At 36.6% G+C, this 23,035-nt stretch overlaps 1 protein-coding gene across 1 annotated transcript in view; it reads left to right on the plus strand.

The window, feature by feature from the left end:
• The window catches only part of DNAH14 (dynein axonemal heavy chain 14), a 792,430-nt gene that overhangs the window by 174,260 nt on the left and 595,135 nt on the right, over positions 1-23,035 (plus strand). Inside the window, exons 15-16 of the mRNA XM_042780425.1 lie at positions 898-1,064; positions 1,797-2,144. Coding sequence (XP_042636359.1) covers positions 898-1,064; positions 1,797-2,144 — 515 coding nt within the window. The remainder of the gene's footprint in view (positions 1-897; positions 1,065-1,796; positions 2,145-23,035) is intronic.

Consider the following 23,035-nt stretch of genomic DNA (forward strand, 5'->3'; position numbering starts at 1 on the left):
ATTTATCTACTTTTTTCTTTTAGTGCTTGTGCTTTTGGTGTCATATCTAAGAGTCTGTTGTCAAAAAAAAAAAAAAAAACCTTGAAGTTTTACCTTTATATTTTCTTCTAAAAGCCTCATGGTTTAGTTCTTATAATCAGGTCATTGATCCATTTTGAATTAAATTTTCTATATGGTGTGAGTTAGTGGTCCAGCTTCATTCTTTTGCATATAGAAACCCAGTTGTTCCAACATCACTTATTGGAGAGATGATCTTTTCCTCATTGGATGGACCTGGCACCTTTATTGAACATCAGTTGGTCATATATGAATGTGTTTATATCTGGGTTTTCAATTCTATTCTGTTGATCCATATGTCTGTATCTATGTCAATAGCACACTATTTTGGTAACTATAGTTTTAAGTATGTTTAGAAACAAGGAAATATGAATAAAAGAAGTAAATCTTTTTAAAGATTGTTTTGGGTGTTTGAGTCTTGCTTTTCTAATTCCATATGAATTTAAAGATTATCTCTTTCATTTCTGCAAGAAAGGCTGATGGAATTTTAACAGGTATTGCACTGAATCTATAAATTGCTTTGAGTAGTATTCACATCTTAATGATACGTTTTCCATTCCATGAACACTGAATGTTTTTCTATTTATTTAGGTATTTTTTAATTTATTTCAGTAATGTTTATAATTTTATGTTTACCAATCTTTCATCTTCCTTGTTAAATTTATTCATAGATAGTTTATTCTTTTAAATTTACACCTATTTTTAAATTCCACCCATTAATATAGAGTACTATCTAGTCTTCATAATAAATCAACCTCTTTTTTCAATAGTTCCAGATGTCATGGATAAGTGTTTGCAGTGGGATTTTTGAAAACACTAACTTTGATTTATATTTTCTAGCCACAATTATTCCTCTTTGCCGAGATCCCCGCATGTCTATCTTTATTGATTTGGCTTCTTCCATTATGGATTTACCTAATAAGACAGAAAGTGCAAGAGAATGTAAGAAAACCAGATGGCCAGATTGTCAGATCCTTTTTGAAATGGACCCTGTCTACCAAAATAAAGTAAGCTTAGAAAAAGTTCATCTTACTTTAAAGAGCAGGAACCCACTGAAATTATTTTGATGGAAGATATTTATTGAAAGATTAGACTGTCATGATTCGTGCCAGTTGCAGAACCATTCCCAGCTTGTCTTCCGATCTGTCTTCCCTGTCATCTCTCATGTATGCTTATTTCTGTGTGTCTTTTCCAACTATGCAAATGAACTTTCTCTTTTATGGCTCCTTCATAATACTGGCTTTTCAATGTGTTTGTTTGCCGTGAGTCCAACTCTTTTACCTGGGTAATTTATTCAAATTCCCAAGAGAACCTAATTGACTGAACTTGGGTCAAGATTCTACCTATCCAAATTATCTATGCCTTGGGGATGGGGTGAGGTCACCTGGGATATACAGCTATTCTTTCCATGGCTGTGTATAGAACATCAACTTTAAAATAGGATGCCAAGGAAGAAAATAAATGAATTGGTATTTCCAGTATGTGGCTGAAAATAATATGTTAATTATATAATTAAATAACTTAGTAAGTCTTTGTGTAAATGCAAAATATGAAGATGTCATCTAAATTTTTTGAAGCCTTCTATTTCCAGCATACTAAGACATTTAATACAGGTTCATAGCAAAATGAACTTCACATAAGAAAATTATTTTATTTCAGTAGAAACTATTAGCTATTAAATTACAGGATTTTTACTTTAAAAATAAAAATTCAAGCTCTTTTATCATTTTTATTTACAGATTGTGAGTCTCCTGTCTGTTATTGGTAATTCAATGGGCATAGTTAGTTCTTACAGCAGCAAATTTCTAAAGTATTGTACCATGGTGGAAAAAGCCAAAATCATGAGTATGAAAATGTCATCTATGGGAGGAGAATTAACTTCACCACAGTTTAGAAAAATACTAGATAAATTCAGGAAATATCTTACATATATCGTGCATATGACCACTGAGAAACGCATTGGTATTTTCAATGTTATGAGTGGGGATTATCAGTCAGAATGCTTACTATATGCTCATGATGTCATAAACATGAGCCACAACCTCTTGCGAAATGTAATTCAACAAAAGAATGAAAATTTATTGGAGGTAAGTATTTTGAAATTTTCTATTGCTTACAAATGTTACTGATTAGTCCATTATAATTTTAAAATATGTACCTAGAAAATATACATGATAAGTACTATCCTCAGGAAATTCTAATATGTATTACATTTATTTGTGTCTTGATCAAATGTCACTTACTAAAAGAAACCTTCTCTGACCACTATATCTAAAAGTGTAGCCCATATCATTTCCACCACCTTTCCATGATGTATCTTTACAACACGTATCACTACATGACATTGTTGTATATTCATTTGTTTGTCAATCATTACCTTCACTAGAATGTAAACTCCAACAACTTATGGAATATCTGAGGTAAGTCTTTTGGAACCAATACACATTGGCATTTCACTGTGTTTTATGGCTGACCTCTTTTTAAAAAGCTTCTGGGTGGATCACAGTGGTTTGGAGCCTCAGATTTCAAAGCCAAGAAAGTATGAAAATCTGAGAGGACTCAAAATACCCTACCCACTAATTAATTATTTCTACTTATCACCCGTGTAAGTTTCTAGGATAGGTACAGATCCTTGTAGACCAACCATGGTCTGTATAAGCTCCCTTAGTAGTGCCTCAGATCTGATTACCAGTATAAATTCATAATAATAGTTACCACTTATTTATTTAATCAGACCACAAATATTTAATAAGCATCTATTATATGCCAAGTATTGTACTAGGTCTTTGGAATACAATGATGGGAAGGATAGACTCATTCTTTTTTTTTTTTTTTCTTTCTTTTTATTATAATTTGGGTGAAATTTCACAGAGCAAATTCACTTTCCCTACAGCAGTTCACATACACTTTGTCTCATGGCATTGACCACAATTCACCACAATGCAACATCTCCCCTCCCACTTCCTCCTGACAGCCACCTCCTCCCTGTGTCCATCACTCCATGCACTCCTACCCCCTGAGCTGTCTCCCTGTGCATAAACAGCCCTTCTTTCTCCCATGCTTGTTCTCTCCAAGGAGTATATCTACCTCAGGTAAATGTTCAACTCATATGCCTGTCTATTGTTTGGCTGGAAGCCACAGGTGTGAGCTCAATTCCAGACCTGAAGGGCAGCTAGGAGCCATAGTCTCAGTGGTTCCACCAGCCTCCATCGGGCCAGCAAACCTGTTCCCCACTTTTTTTTTCCCAAATGGTTTTGAGTTTTGTTCCATATTGTTCTCCCTGAGGATAGGCTCATTCTTGCATTCTAGTCTAGTCTAGCAGAAAGGACATGCTCAGCAAGCAGTTCTAATAAAATATAGCTGCTCTGACAAAAAGTGCTAGTGGTGTAGTGAGTAAAACATTCAGCTGCTAGCCAAAAAGTCCACAGTGTGAACCCACCAGCCATTCTGTGGGAGAAAGACAAAGCAGTCTGCTTCTGTAAAGATTTACAGCCTTGGAAACCTTATGGGGTTCACTATGAGTCAGAACTGACTCTATGGCTGTGAGTATGGTTAGTTTCTTACTTGGAAAGCAGAAGGTACTATAGTAATACATAGCAGAAGTGCCTAATCTAACTTAGTCTGGGTCATAGGCAACTTGCTAGATGACATTCTAACATCTAAAAGAAGAGTAGGAGTAGCTGGCCAGTGGGGAGTGGGATAGAGGAAATGGGAAGAAAGGATGAACAATTTTCCAGGGATATTAGTTTAACTTACATTCAGCTTATATGGCTGAAGACAAGACAAAGCAAAAAAAAAAAAAAAAAAAAAAGGCATAAACAATATAAAATTAGTTTTTCAGGTAAACATCTTGAAAGACAACCTAGAGCTGGTATGTTGGCTTCACAAAGTCATCAGGAACATAGGCTCCTTCTAGCTTACTATTCTGCCATTCATAGAGTGTGGTACTCATGCACGTTATCAAAGGTGGCTTCTCTCTTATCCTGAGTTATGTAGAGGAGCAAAACCAGTGAAGCATATATACATATATAAGTATATATAAAGAGATTTGCTGCAAGGAAATGACTCATGCAGTTGTTGAGGACGGCAAGTCCCAATTCCATGGGCAAAGTGGTAGGCTGGAAGCTTCTCCTGACTTACATGGTTACAGAGACTAATGAATCCAAAATCTGTAGGTCAGGCAGCAGGCTGTTTGTTCACAAGGTTGCAGGAGCCAGCAAATCCAAATTCTGCAAGTCAGGAAGGTTGAAAGCATCTCACTTTTCAAGAACTGCAGGTCAGACAATGATGAAACACAGGATCAAGACAGATCTTTGCCAGAACATCCATTTATATCATGGATGCATGCCACACCCTCAAGGAATATCCTCTTCCAACTGATTGGGTGCTCACATCTGGTCACAAAATGAGGAGTATTTGTTATTAGGTGCCATTGAGTACATTCCTACTCATACCAACCCTTATGTACAACAGAATGAAATACTGCTGGTCCTGTGCCATTCACACCGTCGTTGCTCTTTGTGCTCACTGTTGCAGCCACTGTGCCAATTCATCTCATTAAGGGTCTTCCTCTTTTTCACTGACCCTGTACCAAGCATGATGTCCTCCTCAGGCACAACAGACTGGTCCCTCTTGATGACATGACCAAAGTATGAGAGATAAAGTCTCATCATTCTCACTTATAAGGAGCATTCTGGCTGTATTTCTTCCAAGATAGATTTGTTCTTCTGGCAGTCCGTGGTATGTTCAGTATTCTTCAGCAACACCATAAATTCAAAGGCATCAATTCTTCTTTGGTCTTCCTTATTCATTTTCTAGCTTTCACATGCATATGAGACAAATGAAAGTACCATGGCTTGGGTCATGGCACTTAGTTTTCATTACATAATGATTACATATTATCTGCCAAACCACTGAGAATCATAGCCTAGCCAAATTGACACATAACATGAACCATCACAGATGCCATATCTCCAGCCATCATCTTTTCATTCTAGGCAGTAGAATAGAAGAAAGCAATAAAGAAGAGAATCTCTCAACTCTATTTTTGGAGATATTTCCCAGGAGAGTCCTACACTTTATTTATGTAATATTGCAAGAATTTAGTTATATGTCCTTACCTAGCTGCAAGAGTAACTAAAAAATGTAGTTGTAATTGGGTGCATGACATCCCACACAAATTCAGGATTTGTTACAAGATGGTGAAGGAAAATGAAGGTTGGGATAGGTAATAAGCAGATACTGCCACATCAAGAAATGAGAACAGTTTTTGTAGGGCCCAGAAACAGCAAGGCACAATGGAAGAACTGAGTGAAATTCAGTTAGGTGGTAGAATATCTGTGTAGAGGGACTGGCAAGAGGTGGAAATAAGGAATTAGGTGAAGGGCCTTGTAATTCATATCAGGGATTTTTGAACATTATTCTTAAAACTATGGGAAGAATTGTTAAGCTTTTTAATGCATTTTATTGAAATATAATTTATGTACAGTGAAATAAACAAAACTAAAGTGACATAGGTTAATGCATTTTTTTTTAGTGTCCCCTCCCCTCCCCTCCTACCCCTGGCAACCAACACAGAAAGTTTCCCTCCATACCCTCCATATATAAACCTTTCCTTGACCCTCCACAACAACAAACTAATACTACATTTGTCCTTCTGTGATTGACTTATTTCACTCAGCATAATGTCCTCCAAGTTCATCCATGTTATGCAGTGTTTTGAAGACTCAACCTTATTCTTTAGTGATGCATAGCATTCCATTGTGTATATGTACCATAGTTTGGTCATCCAGTCTTCCACTGATGGGCATGTAGGTTGTTTCTATCTTTTTTGCTGTTGTAAGTAGTGCGACAATGAACATGGGTGTGCATATATCTATTCCTGTCCTGGATCACACCTCTCTAGGATATATACCTAGTAATGGGATTGCTGGGTCAAATGGTATCTCAAATTCCAGCTTTCTAAGGAATCGCCATATTGCTTTCCACAGTAGTTGTATCACTTCTCAGCCCCACCATCAGTGTATGAGAATCCCAATCTCTCCACATCCCTGCCAGCATTTATTATTTTCTGTCTCATTGAGTCTTGCCATCAGTGCTGGGGTGAGATGGTATCTCATTGTTGTTTTGATTTGCATCTCTCTGATGGCCAGTGATCTCTTCATGTTTTTGCTGTTTGTTGGCCGCTTGAATATCCTCCTTGGTGAAGTGTCTATTCATGTCTTCTGCCCATTTTTCAACTGGATGGTTAATTCCTTTGCTGTCGAAGCATTGGAGTTTTCTATAAATCTTAGAGATAAGTCCTTTGCCAGATATGTAATTATTGACAAGTATGAATTTGTTGCTGTCATTTTTGTTATGTGCTTTTTTGTAGTGTTGATTTCTTTGTTGCATATAATTTTCTGTGGTGCACTCATTTTGTTTATGAATTGTGTTATCACTTCCTTCTTCACCATTGTTTTAGTATTTGCTAAATGTTTGTTCTGGTCATCTTTTTTATTTTGATGTGAAGGTTTATCATTTTTCTTTGAAGCTACCCTGTGATTTATGGTTTTCTTCCCAAGTTTAGAACAATCCGTTCTATCTTGTAGTTATCTTGACTTCCCTACCATTTAGAAGTTCTATAATGACAAAATTTTCCCCTCTTTTTGGTTTGTAGTTGTCTTCATTTGTCAGTTGATGTCTCTGGTTTCCTGTTTACAATCTGTAGGCTTATTTAGTTTGGATACTTCCATAAGTTGGGCATTCCTACTTCCGTAGTGATACTGCCTCGGAAACCCAAGGAGGGGTCACTATGAGTCAGGGCTGACTTAATGGCAAACAACAACAACAACAACAACAAATAACTGATCTGGTTTCTAGGTTATGTCATCATGTGTGTTAATGGTCAGTTGTTATTTGTTGTTGTTGCTTCTCTGTCCAAAGGACTCCCTTTAGTATCTCTTGTAAAGTTGGTCTGGTTTTAACAAATTCCTTTAATTTCTGCTTATCTAGAAATATTCTAATTTCCTCATCATATTTGAGGGACAACTTTGCTTGGTACATAATGCTTGGTTGGAAATTTTTCTCTTTCAGGGCTTTATGTACATGATCCCATTGTCTTCTCACCTGCATGGTTTCCACCAAGATATATGAGCTTAGTCTTATTGGTTGCCCCTTGTAGGTAACTTTTTGTTTTACCTGTGCTACTTTCAGGATTCTTTCTTTGTCTTTGGTTTTGGTCAGTTTGATGATGATATGTCTTGATAATTTTCTTTTGGGGACTATCCTGTTTGGGGTTCATTGGATTTCCTGAATGGGTATATTCTCATTTTTCATCATACCAGGAAAATTATCTTCCAACAAATCTTCGACAATTTTTTTCTGTGGTTTTATTTGTCTCTTCCTGATCTGGAATTCTGATTACACATAGGTTATTGCTTTTGATGGTATCCCACATGAACCCTAGGCTTTCTTCATTTTGTTTTGATCTTTTTTCTGAGTGATCACTTTCCAAAGAAGTATTCAGGTATTTGCCTTCAATCTCACTAACTCTGCCTTCCATTGATTCAATTCTGTTCCGTTGCCCGTTCAGTGTCTTATCTATTTCTGAAAATTTAGTATTAATCTTCTGGATTCTATGTGAAGATTTGTATCATTTCTAATTTTTCATTTATTTTGTCATTTTGTTCTTGTATTTTGTTCTTTTGAAATTTTTCTAGGGTTTTCTCTGTGTTTTCTTCAAGTTTGTCAGTGTTATCCTTTATCTTTCTCTCAATTTGTTGAAGATACCTAAATATAATTCTTTTGAGTTCCTTATCTGGGAGTTCCAATGCTGTGTCTTCCTCAGGGATGTGCTTTGGGTCTGTATACTGGTCCCTTATTTCTCCTGCTTTATCTTACTTCTTTGTGTGCACTGTGATGCTCTGTTGTCTCTGAGGCATTATGATGTTTTTGTGTTTATATTTAAATGGTGATTTTATGTTGGAGTGACTTGCCCACAATTTTTTTTTTTTTTGCTTTGTTTTGTGTGTATGTTATCTACGTAAGCAAGGTATTTTGCTGTGCTCCTCTATTTACTTCTTGGCAGCACTTATACACTCACTACCTGTCTCCTTTCCTGTTGTCAGCCTCCCACATGTGCCTGCTGTCCTTGGCAAAGAGACCCTATTCTTAGGTCTCTGGAATCCAAATGAGAATGCTGTCACTTTAAAATCCAAAATGGCCACCACTTATAAAGATTCAAAATGGCTGCACTCTTGGTCACTTTAAATATCCAAAATGGCTGCCACTTGTAAACAATCAAAATGGCTGTACACTGTGGACAGCAGAAAGTCTACAGCTCCAGTTGTCTCCCTCCTTGCTCTTTCCCTTCCTAGTCATAGGCCATCAGCACGGTCATCCCTGCAGCCCTTGGTAACCAGGGCTGATCTTTGGGTCAATTCTCAGGTCCCAACACCACTTAGCTGTTGGTCCCATCAAAGTAGCTGACAATCCACTACTCTGACCATCTCTGTACTCACTGTTCTCGTTTAGGTTTTTCCACTAGTTGATGCCTAATCCACTTTTATACGGTTCCTTTCAAAGCTCAAGGTTCCAGGATTATCTTCTGTATCTCTGTCAATTGGTTTCTCTTTTTCGCATTGTTAAGTTTTAAACAAGAAAATGCCATGATGCAATTTAATTTTTCTAAGGACAACTTTGGCTGCAGTATGAAAACAGATGGAAGTTGTGCAAGAGGGAGGGAAGCTATTTCTGCAATCTAGGCAGAGAGATGAAATAGCTTGAACTAGAATAGTAACAATGTAGCATCTTACTAGTATATGGATTTGAGCTATATGTAGGATGTGGAATCAACAGGATTCAGTGATTGAAAATGAGGAGTATGAGAAAGACAAGAATTAATGATGCTTTCAAGTTTTGGTTAGGCTACAGTGATATAACTCATTGTTAAACTGTGTAATGTTCAAGTTAAGAACATTACATTTATTCTATATACATATATTCTATATACATATATTCTGTGTTTATGTATACATGCTTGGATATCAGGAGAGAAGTCTAGACTGGAAATATAAATTTGAATTATCAGCATAAAAATGATCATTGAAATCATCAAAGTGAATTAGAATGCCCTTGTTTATGTGTGTGAAGTGAGAAGAGAACTTACAACAGCAGCCTGAATAATACCAACAAAAAGAGAGCCTCAATAACCTGTAAAACAATAGCAAGGGGACTATTGCATACATAATTGGAGTTTCACAGGGAGAGGGGAGTAGAAAAATGTCTGAAGAAATAATAGAGGGATCATTTATAAATTTGATGAAAATTATAAACCAACATATTTGAAAAACTCAATTAAATTAAAACATTAAAAATTAAAAACAAAAAGAAAATAATGCCAAGGCATATAATGATCAAATTACTAAAATCCACTAGTAAAGAGAAAATCTTGAAAGTAGCAATAAAAAAGAAGACGAATTGCCCCAAAACAAAAATAAAAAAAATGATAGACCTCTGGAAGGAAACTATGCAAACAAGAAGACAATTAAATAATATCTTCAGTGTACTAAAAGAAAAAATACTGGTGTAACCACTGAGACTATGGCCCCTAGCTGCCCTTCAGGTCTGGAATTGAACCCACACTGGTGGTTTCCAGCCAAACAAAGTACAGGCATGTGAGTTAAACATTTACCTCAAGTAGACACACGCCCTGGAGAGAACAATCATGGGAGAAGGAAGGGCTGCTTATGCACAGGGAAATAGCTCAGGGTGCAGAAGAGTATGAAGGGATGGACACTGGGAGGAGGTAACTATGGGGAGGAAGTGGGAGGGAAGCTGCTGCATTGTAAATTTTGGTCAATGACATGAGACAAAGTATATGTGAACTGCTGTATGAAAAGTGAATTTACTCTGTAAATCTTCACCCAAATCCTAAAAAAAAAAAAAAAAAGAAAGAAAAAATATCAATATGCAATTCTATATCCAGCAAAAATGAATAGAAAACCCTCTCAAAATTGAAGGGAAAATAAAACATTTACAGACAAGAAGGAAGGAAGGGGATGAGGATGAGAGGGTCATGGCGAGAGAGAGAGAAAAAAGACTGATAATTTACTTTTAGGAGGCTTAAACTACAAAACTATGACAAAGAAAGTTGTCCTGGAAAAAGAAAGTGATATCAAATGCCAACTTGCATCTACAAAAAGGAAATAAAGTACCAGAAATGTAAAAATGGGCTTTTGACCTCAGTTTTTAATGTCTATAAAAGACAACAGTTTAAAGCAAGCAAACAAACAAAATGGTGAATTGTCAGAGTTATTACAAAACACAAAACCAAACTCACTGCCGTCCAGTCTATTTAGACTCATAGCAACCCTTCCTTGGGTTTCCGAGGCAGTATCACTACAGGAGTAGATTGCCCAACCTTCCTCCCAAGCAGTGGATGGTGGGTTTGAACTCCCAGCCTTCTGGTTAGCAGTCAAATGCCTTAGGCACTACACCACCAGAGTTATTACAGGTAAGAGTAAAATAAATGTTAACAATAGCACAAAGGAAGGTAAGAGGGCAATGGAAGTATAGTATTGTAAAGGTCTTACATTTTATGTGAAATTGTATGTTATTATTTATACACTATGATAAATTAATGATATACAATATAAACCCTAAAGGAAGTGCTTTTAAAAATGTAGCCAATAGTTGAGATAAAATGTAATCATAAAAAATGCTCAAACCAAAAGAAAGAAGGAAAATTCTTAAGAAAGAAAACAGAAGAAATTGAAATTAAAAATGGTCAACTTAAGTCTAACTATATCCATGTGACATTAAAAGTAAATTGTCTAAGCACTCCAATTGAGAGATTGTCAGAATGGTTGGAAAAGCAAGATTTATGTTTGTTTGTTTTTAAACCCACAAAGATGGCTAAACATATATCATGAAAACATTAATCAAAAGAATGCTGGAGTGGCTGTATTGATATCAGACAGATTAGAATTCATGACAAGAAATATCAATGATAAAAAGTGAATTTTCATAATGATGAATGGGTTAAATAATTAAGAAGACATAATAATCCTAAATGTGTATGCACCAATGATAAAACTTCAAAATTAATATATCAAAAGCTGGCAAACTGGAAGGAAAAATAGAGAAATCTAGAATCATATTTTGAGATTGCAATATTTTCCTGTCAGTAATTGATAAAATATGTAGACAGAAAATTAGTGTCTTGGAGACCTGAACAACATTATTAACCAGCTGACTATAATTATCATTTATAAAATACTATATCCAACAAACAGCAGAATGAATGTTCTTTTCAAGTGCACTCAGAAAACTCACATAGATCATATGCTGGTCCTTAAACAAAATCCCAGCAAGGGACTGAAATCATACAGAGTATGTTTTCATCATTGTGGTTGTTGTTATATGCCATCGAGTTGGACCCGACTCATAGAGACCCCTCCTTGGATTTCCGAGGCAGTATCATTATGGAAGTAGATTGCCCCATCTTCCTTCCAGGTGTGGCTAGTGGGTTTGAACCGCCAGCCTTCTGGTTAACAGTCAAGTACCTTAGCCACTATGCTACCAGAGATCCCTGTTCTCATCATAAGGGAATTAAATTAGAAATAACAAAATGTTATGTGGAAAATCTTCAAATATCTGTATATTGAGCAACACATAAAAATAGCACATGATCAAAGAATAAATCAAAAAGGAAACTACAGAATAATAAAATGAAGAAGAAAACTGAACAAATCAAAATTTGTGGAACGCAACTTTAGCATTGCTTAGGGGAAAATTCATAACTTTAAATATGAATGTGAGAAAAGGATACCAGTATAAAACAAATGATCTAAGCATCCACCTTAAGAAACTGAAAACAAACAAAGACCAAATTAGGTACAGTAAAGGAAATAATATGAAGACAGATATAAATAAGATAACAATAAACAAACAATAAAGCAGATCAGTAAATGAGAAGTTGATTGCTGAAAAGTTTAATGGATTGACGTATTTCTAGCTATAGTGATAAAAACAAAAACAAAAACAGTCACAAATTCCTACCATCAGTAATAAGAGTACACATCTGCAGAGCCTATAGACATTAAAAGTACAATAAGGAAATAATATGAAAAAGTTTATACCACTGATTTCAACAGTGAGATAAAGTGGGTAATTTCCTTGAATAGGAATGCAACAGTAGTAGTCATACATCTACTCAAAAAATTGAATTCATCATTTAAAACTTCTCCATAAAGAAAAATCCAGGTGCAGATTCATTGATAAATTCTTTAAACATTTAAGGAAGAAGTAACATCAGTACTATACAAACTCTTTCAGACTTATGAGGGAAAACTTCCTGACTCATTTTCTGAGTCCATCATTATGTTCATACCAAACCCAAAGAGAAATATTACAAGGAAAGAAAACTACCGACCAATATCTCATATGAACATAGTGACAAAAACTAAGCAAAAAAATTGCTTACCAAATATATAAATAAATTGAATCTAGCAATACCAACTAAAAATATAACCAAGTGAAGTTATCCCATGAAAGCAAAGTTGAAATAGTTTTTTCAAACTAAAATTTGAAAATTCATCCTTGTAATTCACCATATTAACTGAAAGGAGGAGAAAAAAACATATGATTATTTTAATAAATTAAGAACAAACATTTGATGAAATTCAACATCTACTAATGATGAAAAAAAAAAAATCTTCAGCAGACTAGGACTAGAAGGTAACTTCTACAACCCGTTAAAGAGCACTTATGAAAAACCTAAAGTTAATCTTATACTTAATGGTGAAAGAATTGCATGTTTTCCACCTGAGATCAGGAACAAGGCAAAGATGTCTACTTCATCCTAATTCATCATTGTACTTGTAATCCTAGGCTGTGTAATGTGGAAAACAAAAATCTGTCATTTGCACATGATGTGATCATTTAAGTAGAAAACCTTAATATTTTTAAAAAAAGCTATCAGAAATAATAAGTGAGTTTATCAAGGCATCAAGATACATGAGAAATATACAGATAGCAATTCTACTTTTACATACTAGAAATGAACACTTTAAATTAGAAATTTATATACTCATCTAAGAAACATAAAATAATTTGGGATAAATTCAATAAATATATACAAGACCGATATACTGGAAACTTAAAAGCATTGTTAAAATTAGAGAGAAAGAGGAGACAAGATGGCATCCTGGTGACACAATTTATCCTCTACAATAGAGACCCCAAACATGGAATGAAACAGATACAGATGATAATCCTGGAACCCAGAGTATCAGTTGAGTGTTAGAGATGAATTAACCACTGATTGGAAAAGTAGACATAATGAAAACAGTGATTGAGGAGAGAGAGGGAATAGGGACCCAACACAGCATTGCCATTTGGTGACACAGAAAGCAACATACACTGGAGGAGAAGCCAACTTCATGGAATCCCCATTTGAACAGAGGCACAATGTAGACAAATATGGAGTGAAACAAGGTGAGCAGAATATGAGCTGACTCTGGGAGAGGAAGGTGCAAGGAAGCAGGCTAAGAATTCCAGTGGCACAGGCAACATCAGAGCAAGGAGGGAGCAGGTAAAGGTTAATGTAACAACTTACTGGTAGTGACCCTAGTCATTTGGGTTGAGGGCCCATGCAGAGGGGAAAGGCTGGGTGGTGGTGGTTGGAAATGCTGGACTCTAGGTGGCCCCTGTTGATTATGTCATCAAGAACTGGATAATCAGCTGTGCTTGCCCAGAAGTACATTGGGCCAACACCAGTGAACAGACTAGAGAATATATTCTTCTGCTTTTCCCAACATACCTTCCTGGAAAACCTAGGTGAAGCCCCACTACCATCACCAACCCAGTGGCCCCTTGATGTTCCCCACCTGCCCAGTTCATTCAGTCTGCCTCCCCCCACCAGCATACCTGGTGCCCTGTGATTTATAGGGCATGCTCTAATAGAGAGCAAGTCTCAGGTGGCCTCTGCTCTTGCAGAGGTGCACATACATGCTGACTACATGCGGGCTCCTGCAGCCTCTGTGGGCATGTGTTCTCATAGATCGCAACAGCTGTCTGCCACCACTGAGACACAAGTCCAAGCAGAAAGGGTCATGTGTCCACCACTTTAGAATCATGAATGACCATTACCATGCTACTTTTTTTTTCTCTTTTTCACCTTCTTATTGTCTGGTAGTGTTGTGCCAAAGGCACTTGACTGCTAACCAGAAGGCTGGTGGTTCAAACCCACCAGCCACTCCTTGGAAGGAAGGTTGGGTAATCTACTTCTGTAGTGATACTGCCTTGGAAACCCTAGGAGGGGTCGCTATGAGTCAGGTCTGACTCCATAGCACATAACAACAGCATTGTCCACTTATTCCTTTTTATTTATTTATTTTTTTCCTCTCCCTCTGCCTCTTTCTTTATTATTTACCCACTTTTTTCTCATTCCCTTTTCTTCCCCCTCTGCCTCATCCAGCAGGAAGCAAACGTTATCTGCCCATTAGTCAGCCGTACTTACCACATCTACCACTTCACCCAACAAGAGAGTGCTTTCACTGCTCCTGCACTACTACATCAACATTAGATGGTGGACAGCACTTGCTAACCCTGCTGCCCAGAACTGCTCTTCATGACCAGCCAATAAAGACCTACACTCATCTTCCTACCAGTTACTCCACCCACCTAGAGGAGTGCCCCATTGCTTCCAAAGTACCCACCAAAGTAGCATGACCACCCCACCCACCTGGATATATCAAAACAAGCCAAAATAAAAAATCAGGGTGAAACAAAACAACACATAATGCAGTGCAGTGAATTATTTAGTAAGGCCCTTCTAGCCTTTGTGACTCCCACTAAATTACTGGATAGGACTATGCAAATATGAGGTGCTTGAGGCCCACCAAGAGGATTGGATGGCTTTCTAATAACATAAATGAGGTGCACGGCACCCTTGTGGGGGTTATTGTACTAGTAGTTGTTGGTGGGTGCCATCAAGTTGATTTCAACTCATAGTGACTTTATGTGCAATAGAACAAAACACTGCCTAGTCCTGCACTATCCTCACAATCCTTGCTCTGCTTGAGCCCATTGTCACAGCCACTGTGTCAATCCATTTTGTCAAGGGTCTTCCCCATTTTTCTCTGACACTGCACTTTACCAAGTGTGATATCCCTGCCCAAAGTAGGTGAGACAAAGTCAGGCCATTCTCACTTCCAAGGAGCATCCTGACTTTACCTCTTCCAGGACAGATTTGTTTGTTGTTCTGGCAGTGCACAGTATTTGCAGTATTCTTTACCAAAACCACAATTCAAAGACATCAATTCTTCTATGGACTTCTTTATTCATTGTCCAGCTATCACATGCCTGTGAGGTAATTCAAGATACCATGGCTTGAGTTAGGCACACCTTAGTCTTCAAAGTGACATTTTTACTCTTGAGCACTTTGAAGAGCTTTTTTGCAGCAGATTTGTCCAGTGCACTATGTCTGATTTCTTGACTGTTGCTTCCATGGGTGTTGATTGTGGATCCAAGTAAAATGAAATCTTTGACAACTTAAATCTTTTCTCCATTTATAATGATGTTGCTTATTGGTCCAGTTGTGAGGATTTTTATTTCCTTTATGTTGAAGTACAGTCCATGCTAAAGTCTGTAGTCTTCGATCTTCATCAGTAAGTGCTTCAAGTCTTCTTCACTTCCAGCAATTAAGATTGTGTCAACTCCATATCACAAGTCGTTAATGAGTCTTCCTCCAGTCCTGATGCTATGTTTTTCTTCATATAGTCCAGCTTCTTGAATTATTTGCTCAGTATACAGATTGAACTGGTAGGGATAGGGGAAGGCTGGGAAGTGGCAGCAGATGGCTTTTTGGAGGGCCAGAACTGGTAGGGAAGGCCGGGAAGCAGGAGTGGATGTTTGGGACAACTGAGGGAGATGAACTCATCTGTCAGTTTGTCACCCTGTGATGATTTGTGTGTTGCTGTGAGCCTGGAGGCTATGCCACTGGTGATTCATGTCCCAACAGGGTTACCCATGGAAGGCAGGTTTCAGCGGAGCTTTCAGACTAAGACAACTCGGAAGAAGAAAGAGGCCATCCACTTCTCAAAGAATTGGCCAGTGAAAACCTTATGAATAGTGATAAAGCATTGTCTGATATATTATTGAAAAATAGCCCTGACCATTACCTGATACAGTGCCAGAAAATGAGGCCCTCAGATGAGAAGGCACTCAAAATATGACTGGGAAAGAGCTTCCTCCTCAGAATAGAGCCAAACTTAATAATGTGGATGGAGTAAAATTTTCAGGACCTCCTTTTGCTGATGTGGCACAACTCAAGATAAGAAGAAACAGCTGCAAATATCCATTAATAATTGGAACATGGAATGTATGAAGTATGAATGTAGGAAAATTGGACATTGTTAAAAATGAAATAGAATGCATAAAAATTGATATCCTAGGCATTAGTGAGCTGAAATGGACTGGTTTTGGCCATTTTGAATCAGACATCCATATGATCTACCATGCCAGGAATGACAAATTGAAGAGGAATCATGTGGCATTCATCATCACAAAGAATGTTTCAAGATCTGTCCTGAAGTACAATACTGTCAGCGATAGGATAATATCCATATGCCTACAAGGAAGACCAGTTAACACCATTGTTATTCAAATTTACACACCAACCACCAAAGTCAAAGATGAGAACATTGAAGAATTTTACCAACTTCTGCAGTTTGAAATGGACCAAACATGCAATAAAGATGTGTTAATTATCACTGATGATTGGAATGCAATGTTGAAAACAAAGAAGAATCACCAGTAGTTGGAAAATATAGTCTTGGTGATAGAAATGACGCTGGAGATCACATGATAGAATTTTGCAAGACCAATGACTGATTCATTGCAAATACCTTTTTTTTCAACAACACAAATGACAGCTATACATGTGGACTTCACCAGACAGAGTACACAGGAATCAGATTCACTACATCTGTGGCAAGAGGTGAAGGAACCGCTCAATATTTTCAGCCAAAACAAGGGCAGGAGCTGACTGTGGAATAGACCATGAACTTCTCATATGTAAGTTCAAGTTGAAGCTGAAGACAATTAAAAGAAGTCTAGGGGAGCCAAAATATGACCTTTATTACATCCTTCCTGAATTTAGAGAATAGATTTGATGCATTGAACACCAATGACTGAAAACCAGAAGAATTGTGGGATGACATCAAGAATATCATCCACGAAAAAAGCAAAAGATCACTAAAAAGACAGGAAAGGAAGAAAATACCAAAGTGGGTGTCAGAGGAGACTCTGAAACTTTGCCTTTGAATGGAGAGTAGCTAAAACAAATGGGAATATCAATAGGATAAAAGAGCTGAACAGAAGATTTCAAACAGCAGCTTGAGAAGACAAAGTCAATTATTATAATGAAATAAATGTGTATGGAGAAAAAGAGGTCTGGTGGCATAGTGCCTAAGGCAATTGACTGCTAACCAGAAGGCTGGTGGTTCAAACCCACTAGCCACTCCTCAGAAGGAAGTTTGGGCAATCCAGTTCTATAGAGATATTAACACACACAGAGGGGGGGCATTCCAAGAGCACAAGGACATCACACACAAAACATATAGACAATACCATAGAAGAACTCAGTAAAACAATACACAAAGGCAAAAGGACAAAACAAATACACAATTGAAAAACATACAAAAAGAACAACTTGAAATCAAGAAGATTAAAATATTGGAGATTGGTAACACATTGGAAGGACAAAAGAGTAGAATCAACTTCATTGAACAACTGATCAGCAAATTAGAAGACAAATCCTTTGACACCAATTTATATGAGGAAAAATTAGAAAAAAAGAATGAAGACAAATGAGAAAAACCTAGAAATTATGTGGAACACTATCAAGAAGAAAAATTTATGTGTGATCAGAATTCCAAAACAAAACAAAACAAAAACAGACAACTGCCAAAGTTTTGCAAGCAGAAAACTTCCCTAATATCATGAAAGATGAAAAATATCCATCTAAGAAGCTCAATGAACTCCATATAGTTAGACCCCAGAAGATAGTCACCAAGACATATCATAATCAATCATCCCAAAACTAGACAAAGAATCTCAAGAACAGCTTGGGAAAAACAAAATGTTGCCTTACAAAGGGGAGCCAATAATACTAACTTCTGATTTCTGCAGAAACTGTGCATGCAAGAAGGGAATATGATGACATATATAAAACCTTGAAAGAAAAAAAATTAAAAATTATATATCCAGCAAAACCATCCCTCAAATATGATGGTAAAATGAGGACATTTGCAGATAAACAAAAATTAGGGTTATTTATGAAAACCATAACAATCTTACAAGAAATATGAAAAGGAGCCCTTCATATAGACAACCAACAAGGTCAGACAACAACCTGGGATTAAAACACATAAAAACATCACCAGGAAACCAACCCAGAAAAAGAATTCTTCAAAATAAAATAAACTTACAAGACTAAAAATAGATAACCAGAATTGTCCATCTGTAAGCCACAACAACCACAAACTAAAAGGAGGAATAGATGATGTAGTTACAGAACTTCTGAATGAACTCAAGATGATACCACAATAGACTGTTTCAGACTTAAGAAAAAAACAAATTTCAAGGTAACCACAAAGGAAATTAATAAACCTTCCAGTCAAAATAAGAAAAGATCATAAGGACATAGTAAACACAAAATCAACAACGAAGAAAATGAAATTTTGATAACAAAATGAACTCAACCCAGAAAAATATTTGGAACAAAGAAATAATCAATACTATGATAAAAATTACAAATATATGGAAAGCAGTAAATTCATATCTATCATTAATTACACTGAATATAAATGGATTAAATACATGAGTCAAGAGAAAAAGAGTGACAGAATGGATAAGAAAACACGAACCACCAATATGCTGCCTACAAGAGACTAACCTTAGACACAAGATACAAATAAATTAAAAATCAAAGGATGAGAAAGATGTATCAAACAAACAGCAACCAAAAAAGAGCAGGAGTCATAATATTAATTTCTGATAAAATAGAATTCAAGGCAAAAACTAGCATACGGGAAAAGTAAGGGCACTATATAATGACTAAAGGGTCAATCCAACCAGCAGACATAACCATAATATCTACGCACCCAATGAAAAAAGCCCAAGATATATAAAGCAAATGTCAACAGAATTGAAAAGGGAAATGGACAACTCCACAATAACAGAAGACTTTAATCCATCACTTTTGATCAAGGACAGAACAACCAGAAGGAAACTCAGACAATATACAGAAGACCCAAACAACACAATCAACTAACTTGATCTCACAGATGTATACAGAACACTTCACAGAACAATATGCATTCTTTTCCTGTGCATATGGATCATTCTCCAGAATAGACAATGTATAACACCACAGAGGAAGCCTCAATAAACTTAAAAAAAAATCTAAATATTACAGACCATCTTCTAAGATAACAACATATTATAATTAAAAATCAATTATAGCAAGATAAGGTGGGAACATCAAATACATGGAAACTGAATAACACCTTGCTTAAAATAAAATCTGAAATAATAAAAATTTCTAGAATCAAACAAGAATGAAAATACAACATAACATAACCTTTGAGACACACCAAAAGCAGTGCTTAGAGGTTGGTTTAGAGCAGTAAACATGCACATCAAAAAGATTGAAAACAAAGATCAACATTTAAACCCAAAAACCCCAACAATTAGAAAAAGAGCATCAAATAAATAAATAAAAGCCTGCAGTCTCCAGAAGAAAGGAAATAATAAAGATTAGAGCAGAAGAGCAGAAATAAATGAAACAGAAAATAGAAACATTAGACAGAATCAACAAGACTGGAGATTGGTTCTTTGAAATTACTAATAAAATTGACAAACTGTTGGCAAATCTAACAGGAGAAAATGCAAATAACATGAACAAGAAATGGATGATGTCACAACAGAACCAACTGAAATAAAAAGGATAGTAACAGAATACAATGAAGATGTATACTCCAACAAATTTGGAAACCTAGAAGAAATGGACAAATTTGTAGAAACACACAACCTTAAACTAAGGTACACTGAGGTAGAAAATTTGAATGGGCTCATAACAAAAGAACAGACTGAAAAGGTCACACACACACAAATTCCAACAACAAAAATTCTTGACCCATACAGTTTTACTGAAGAATTCTACCAAACATTCAGATAAGAGCTGACCCCCACTTCTACTCAAACTCTTCTGGAAGACAGAAAAGGATGAAATACTCTCAAATTCATTTTATAAAGTAAGCATAACCCTGATACCAAAGCCAGGCAAAGACATTACTTAAGAAAATTATAGACCAGTATCCCTCATGAACATAAATGCAAAAATCTTCAACAAAATCCTAGCCAATAGAATCCAACAACATATCAAAAAAAAAGAGTACATCATGACCAAGTGGGATTCATGTGAAGTAAGCAAGGATGGTTTGACAGTAGAAAACCAATCAATATAATCACTGCATAAGTAAATCAAAGGAAAAGAACCACATGATAATATCAGTGCAGACAAGGCATTTGACAAAATCCAACATCCATTGCTGATGATAAAAAGAAAAGAAAAGAAAAACTCTCACCAAAATAGGAATAGAAGGGAAAATCCTCGAGGTAATTAAGGGCATATACACAAAACCAACAACCAACATTGTTCTCACTGGGGACAGACTGAAAGCATTCCCTTTGCAAATTGGAATTAGACAAGGATGCACTCTATCACCACTCCTATTCAACATTGTATTAGAAGTCCTGGCCAAGGCAATGAGGCAAGAAAGGCAAATAAAAGTCATCCAAATTGGTTAGGAAGAAATGAAACTATCCCGATTTGCAGGTAATATGATTCTAGCCATAGAAAATCCCAAAGACTCAACAAGAAAACTTCTGGAAATAATTGAAAGATTCAGCAAATTGGCAGTGTACAAGATCTACATACAGAAATCAATTGGATTCCTCTACACCAACAAAGAGAACTCTGAAATGTAAATAAGGAAAACAATACCAATTACAATAGCTACCAAGGGGTCACTATGAGTCGGGGCCGACGTGATGGCATATAACAACAACAACAACAACCAAAAAGAGTATTTAGGAATAAATCTAACCAGAGATACAAAAGGTCTATATAAAGAAAACTACAAATACTACTGCAAGAAACTGACATAAATGGAAGAACATACCATGTTAATATATAGGAAGACTTAACATAAAGTAATCTATAGATATAATGCAATCCCGGTCTATATTCCATCAACATTCTTTAAGGAGATGGAAACACAGATCACTAATTATATATGGAAAGGAAAGGAGCCCTGGATAAGCAAAGCACTATTGAAGAAGAACAAATTAGGTGGCTCACACTTCCCAATCTCAAAACCTACTATATAGCCATGTCAGTCAAAACAGCCTGATACTGATACAATGACAGACACATAGACCAATGGTATGGAATTGAGAACCCAGAAGTAAACCCACCTCACAATATGGATGAACCTGGAGGACGTTATGCTGAGTGAAACAAGTCAATTACTAAAAGACAAATACTGTATGACTCCACTACTATAAAAAATAAAGTGAAGGTTTACACACAGAAAGAAACATTCTTTGGTGGTTACCAAAGGATGGGAGGGGAGAGGAGAGAGAATCACTAACTAGATAATAGATAAGTATTCATTTGAATGAAAGGAAAAACAATATTCAGTAAGGAGGAGATCAGCACGATATCACTAAGGAAAAGGAACACACGGAGAGGTGCACAAGATTTATAGAATAGTAAAATTACATACACAATCCTGCATTATCAGAAATAATAAACTTCAGTCTAGGAGTGGATACTGAGCCACACAGCGAGATGAACATGTATCAGTAGGCAAACAGGACTATGCCCAAAATTACATATAGGTTTGACAGATGATATTTCTGCAGATATATTTGTATGTTTTGTAAATGAATCTATGTATATTGTAGAGTGAGCAAACGGGACAAAGTTATGAAAATTTCTTAGCCATAACCTAATACTTTGAGGGAATGAATTGCTGGGCCTCAGCACTCAGAATCATAGTCACAGGAAACAGCTAAGTCAATTGGCAGAACATAGTCCCCAAAGACAATATTCTGCATACTACTGGAGTCTAAAAAGCTTGTGAGTGGCCATTTAAGGGACATCTATTGGTCTCTCCCCATGTGTGGCAAAAAAAAAAAAAAAAAGAGTAAAGAAAATCAAGTGTGTGAAAATAATTAGTCCAAAGGACTAATGGACCACATGAAACTCAGCTTTCACAACCCTGATGGCACCTGGCTACAACTACAGACCACTCTGAAAGGGATCATATTAGAAAGTTCTGGATAAAATGGGTCAAAATGTGGAACAAAATTCAAAATCATAAAAAAAAAAAAAAGGCCAGGCTTACTGGTCTGATTGAGACTGGTGGAATCCCTGAGATGATGACCCCTAGTAACCTTTCAAGCCTGGAACTGAACTCACCCCCATGGCTCAACTTTTACCCAAACAATAGGCCTATGAGGTGAACAGTAACCCCAGGAAGGTATGCACTCCTTAGAACAGTCAACCATTTGAGAGCAGCATTTGCCCAGGGATAAAGCTCAGGGTGATACAAGAGGTCTCCAACAGCAAGACAAACTTGTCTGTCTGTTTGTCCTACCGTGTTGACATGTAGACGTGAGTTTTGAGGCTGAGCCTCTGGTGTTTAAAACCCAGCCAGATGCACCTGGTGCACAGGTAACAGCCCAGCTTATAGACTGCAACAGACTAGGAAGAAGGAAGAGGCTGTCCACTTCTCAAAGAATTGGCCAGGGAAAACCTTATGAATAGCAAAGAAACATTGTTTGGTACATTACTGCGCACCTTTAGGAATAGTCCATTTAGGCTAAAAGGCTCTAAAAATAGGACTGGAAAAGAGTTGCA

This window comes from Orycteropus afer, unplaced genomic scaffold (assembly GCF_000298275.1).
Source record: "Orycteropus afer afer isolate SDZICR_OR568_19922 unplaced genomic scaffold, OryAfe1.0 scaffold00039, whole genome shotgun sequence".
Lineage (NCBI taxonomy): Eukaryota > Metazoa > Chordata > Mammalia > Tubulidentata > Orycteropodidae > Orycteropus > Orycteropus afer.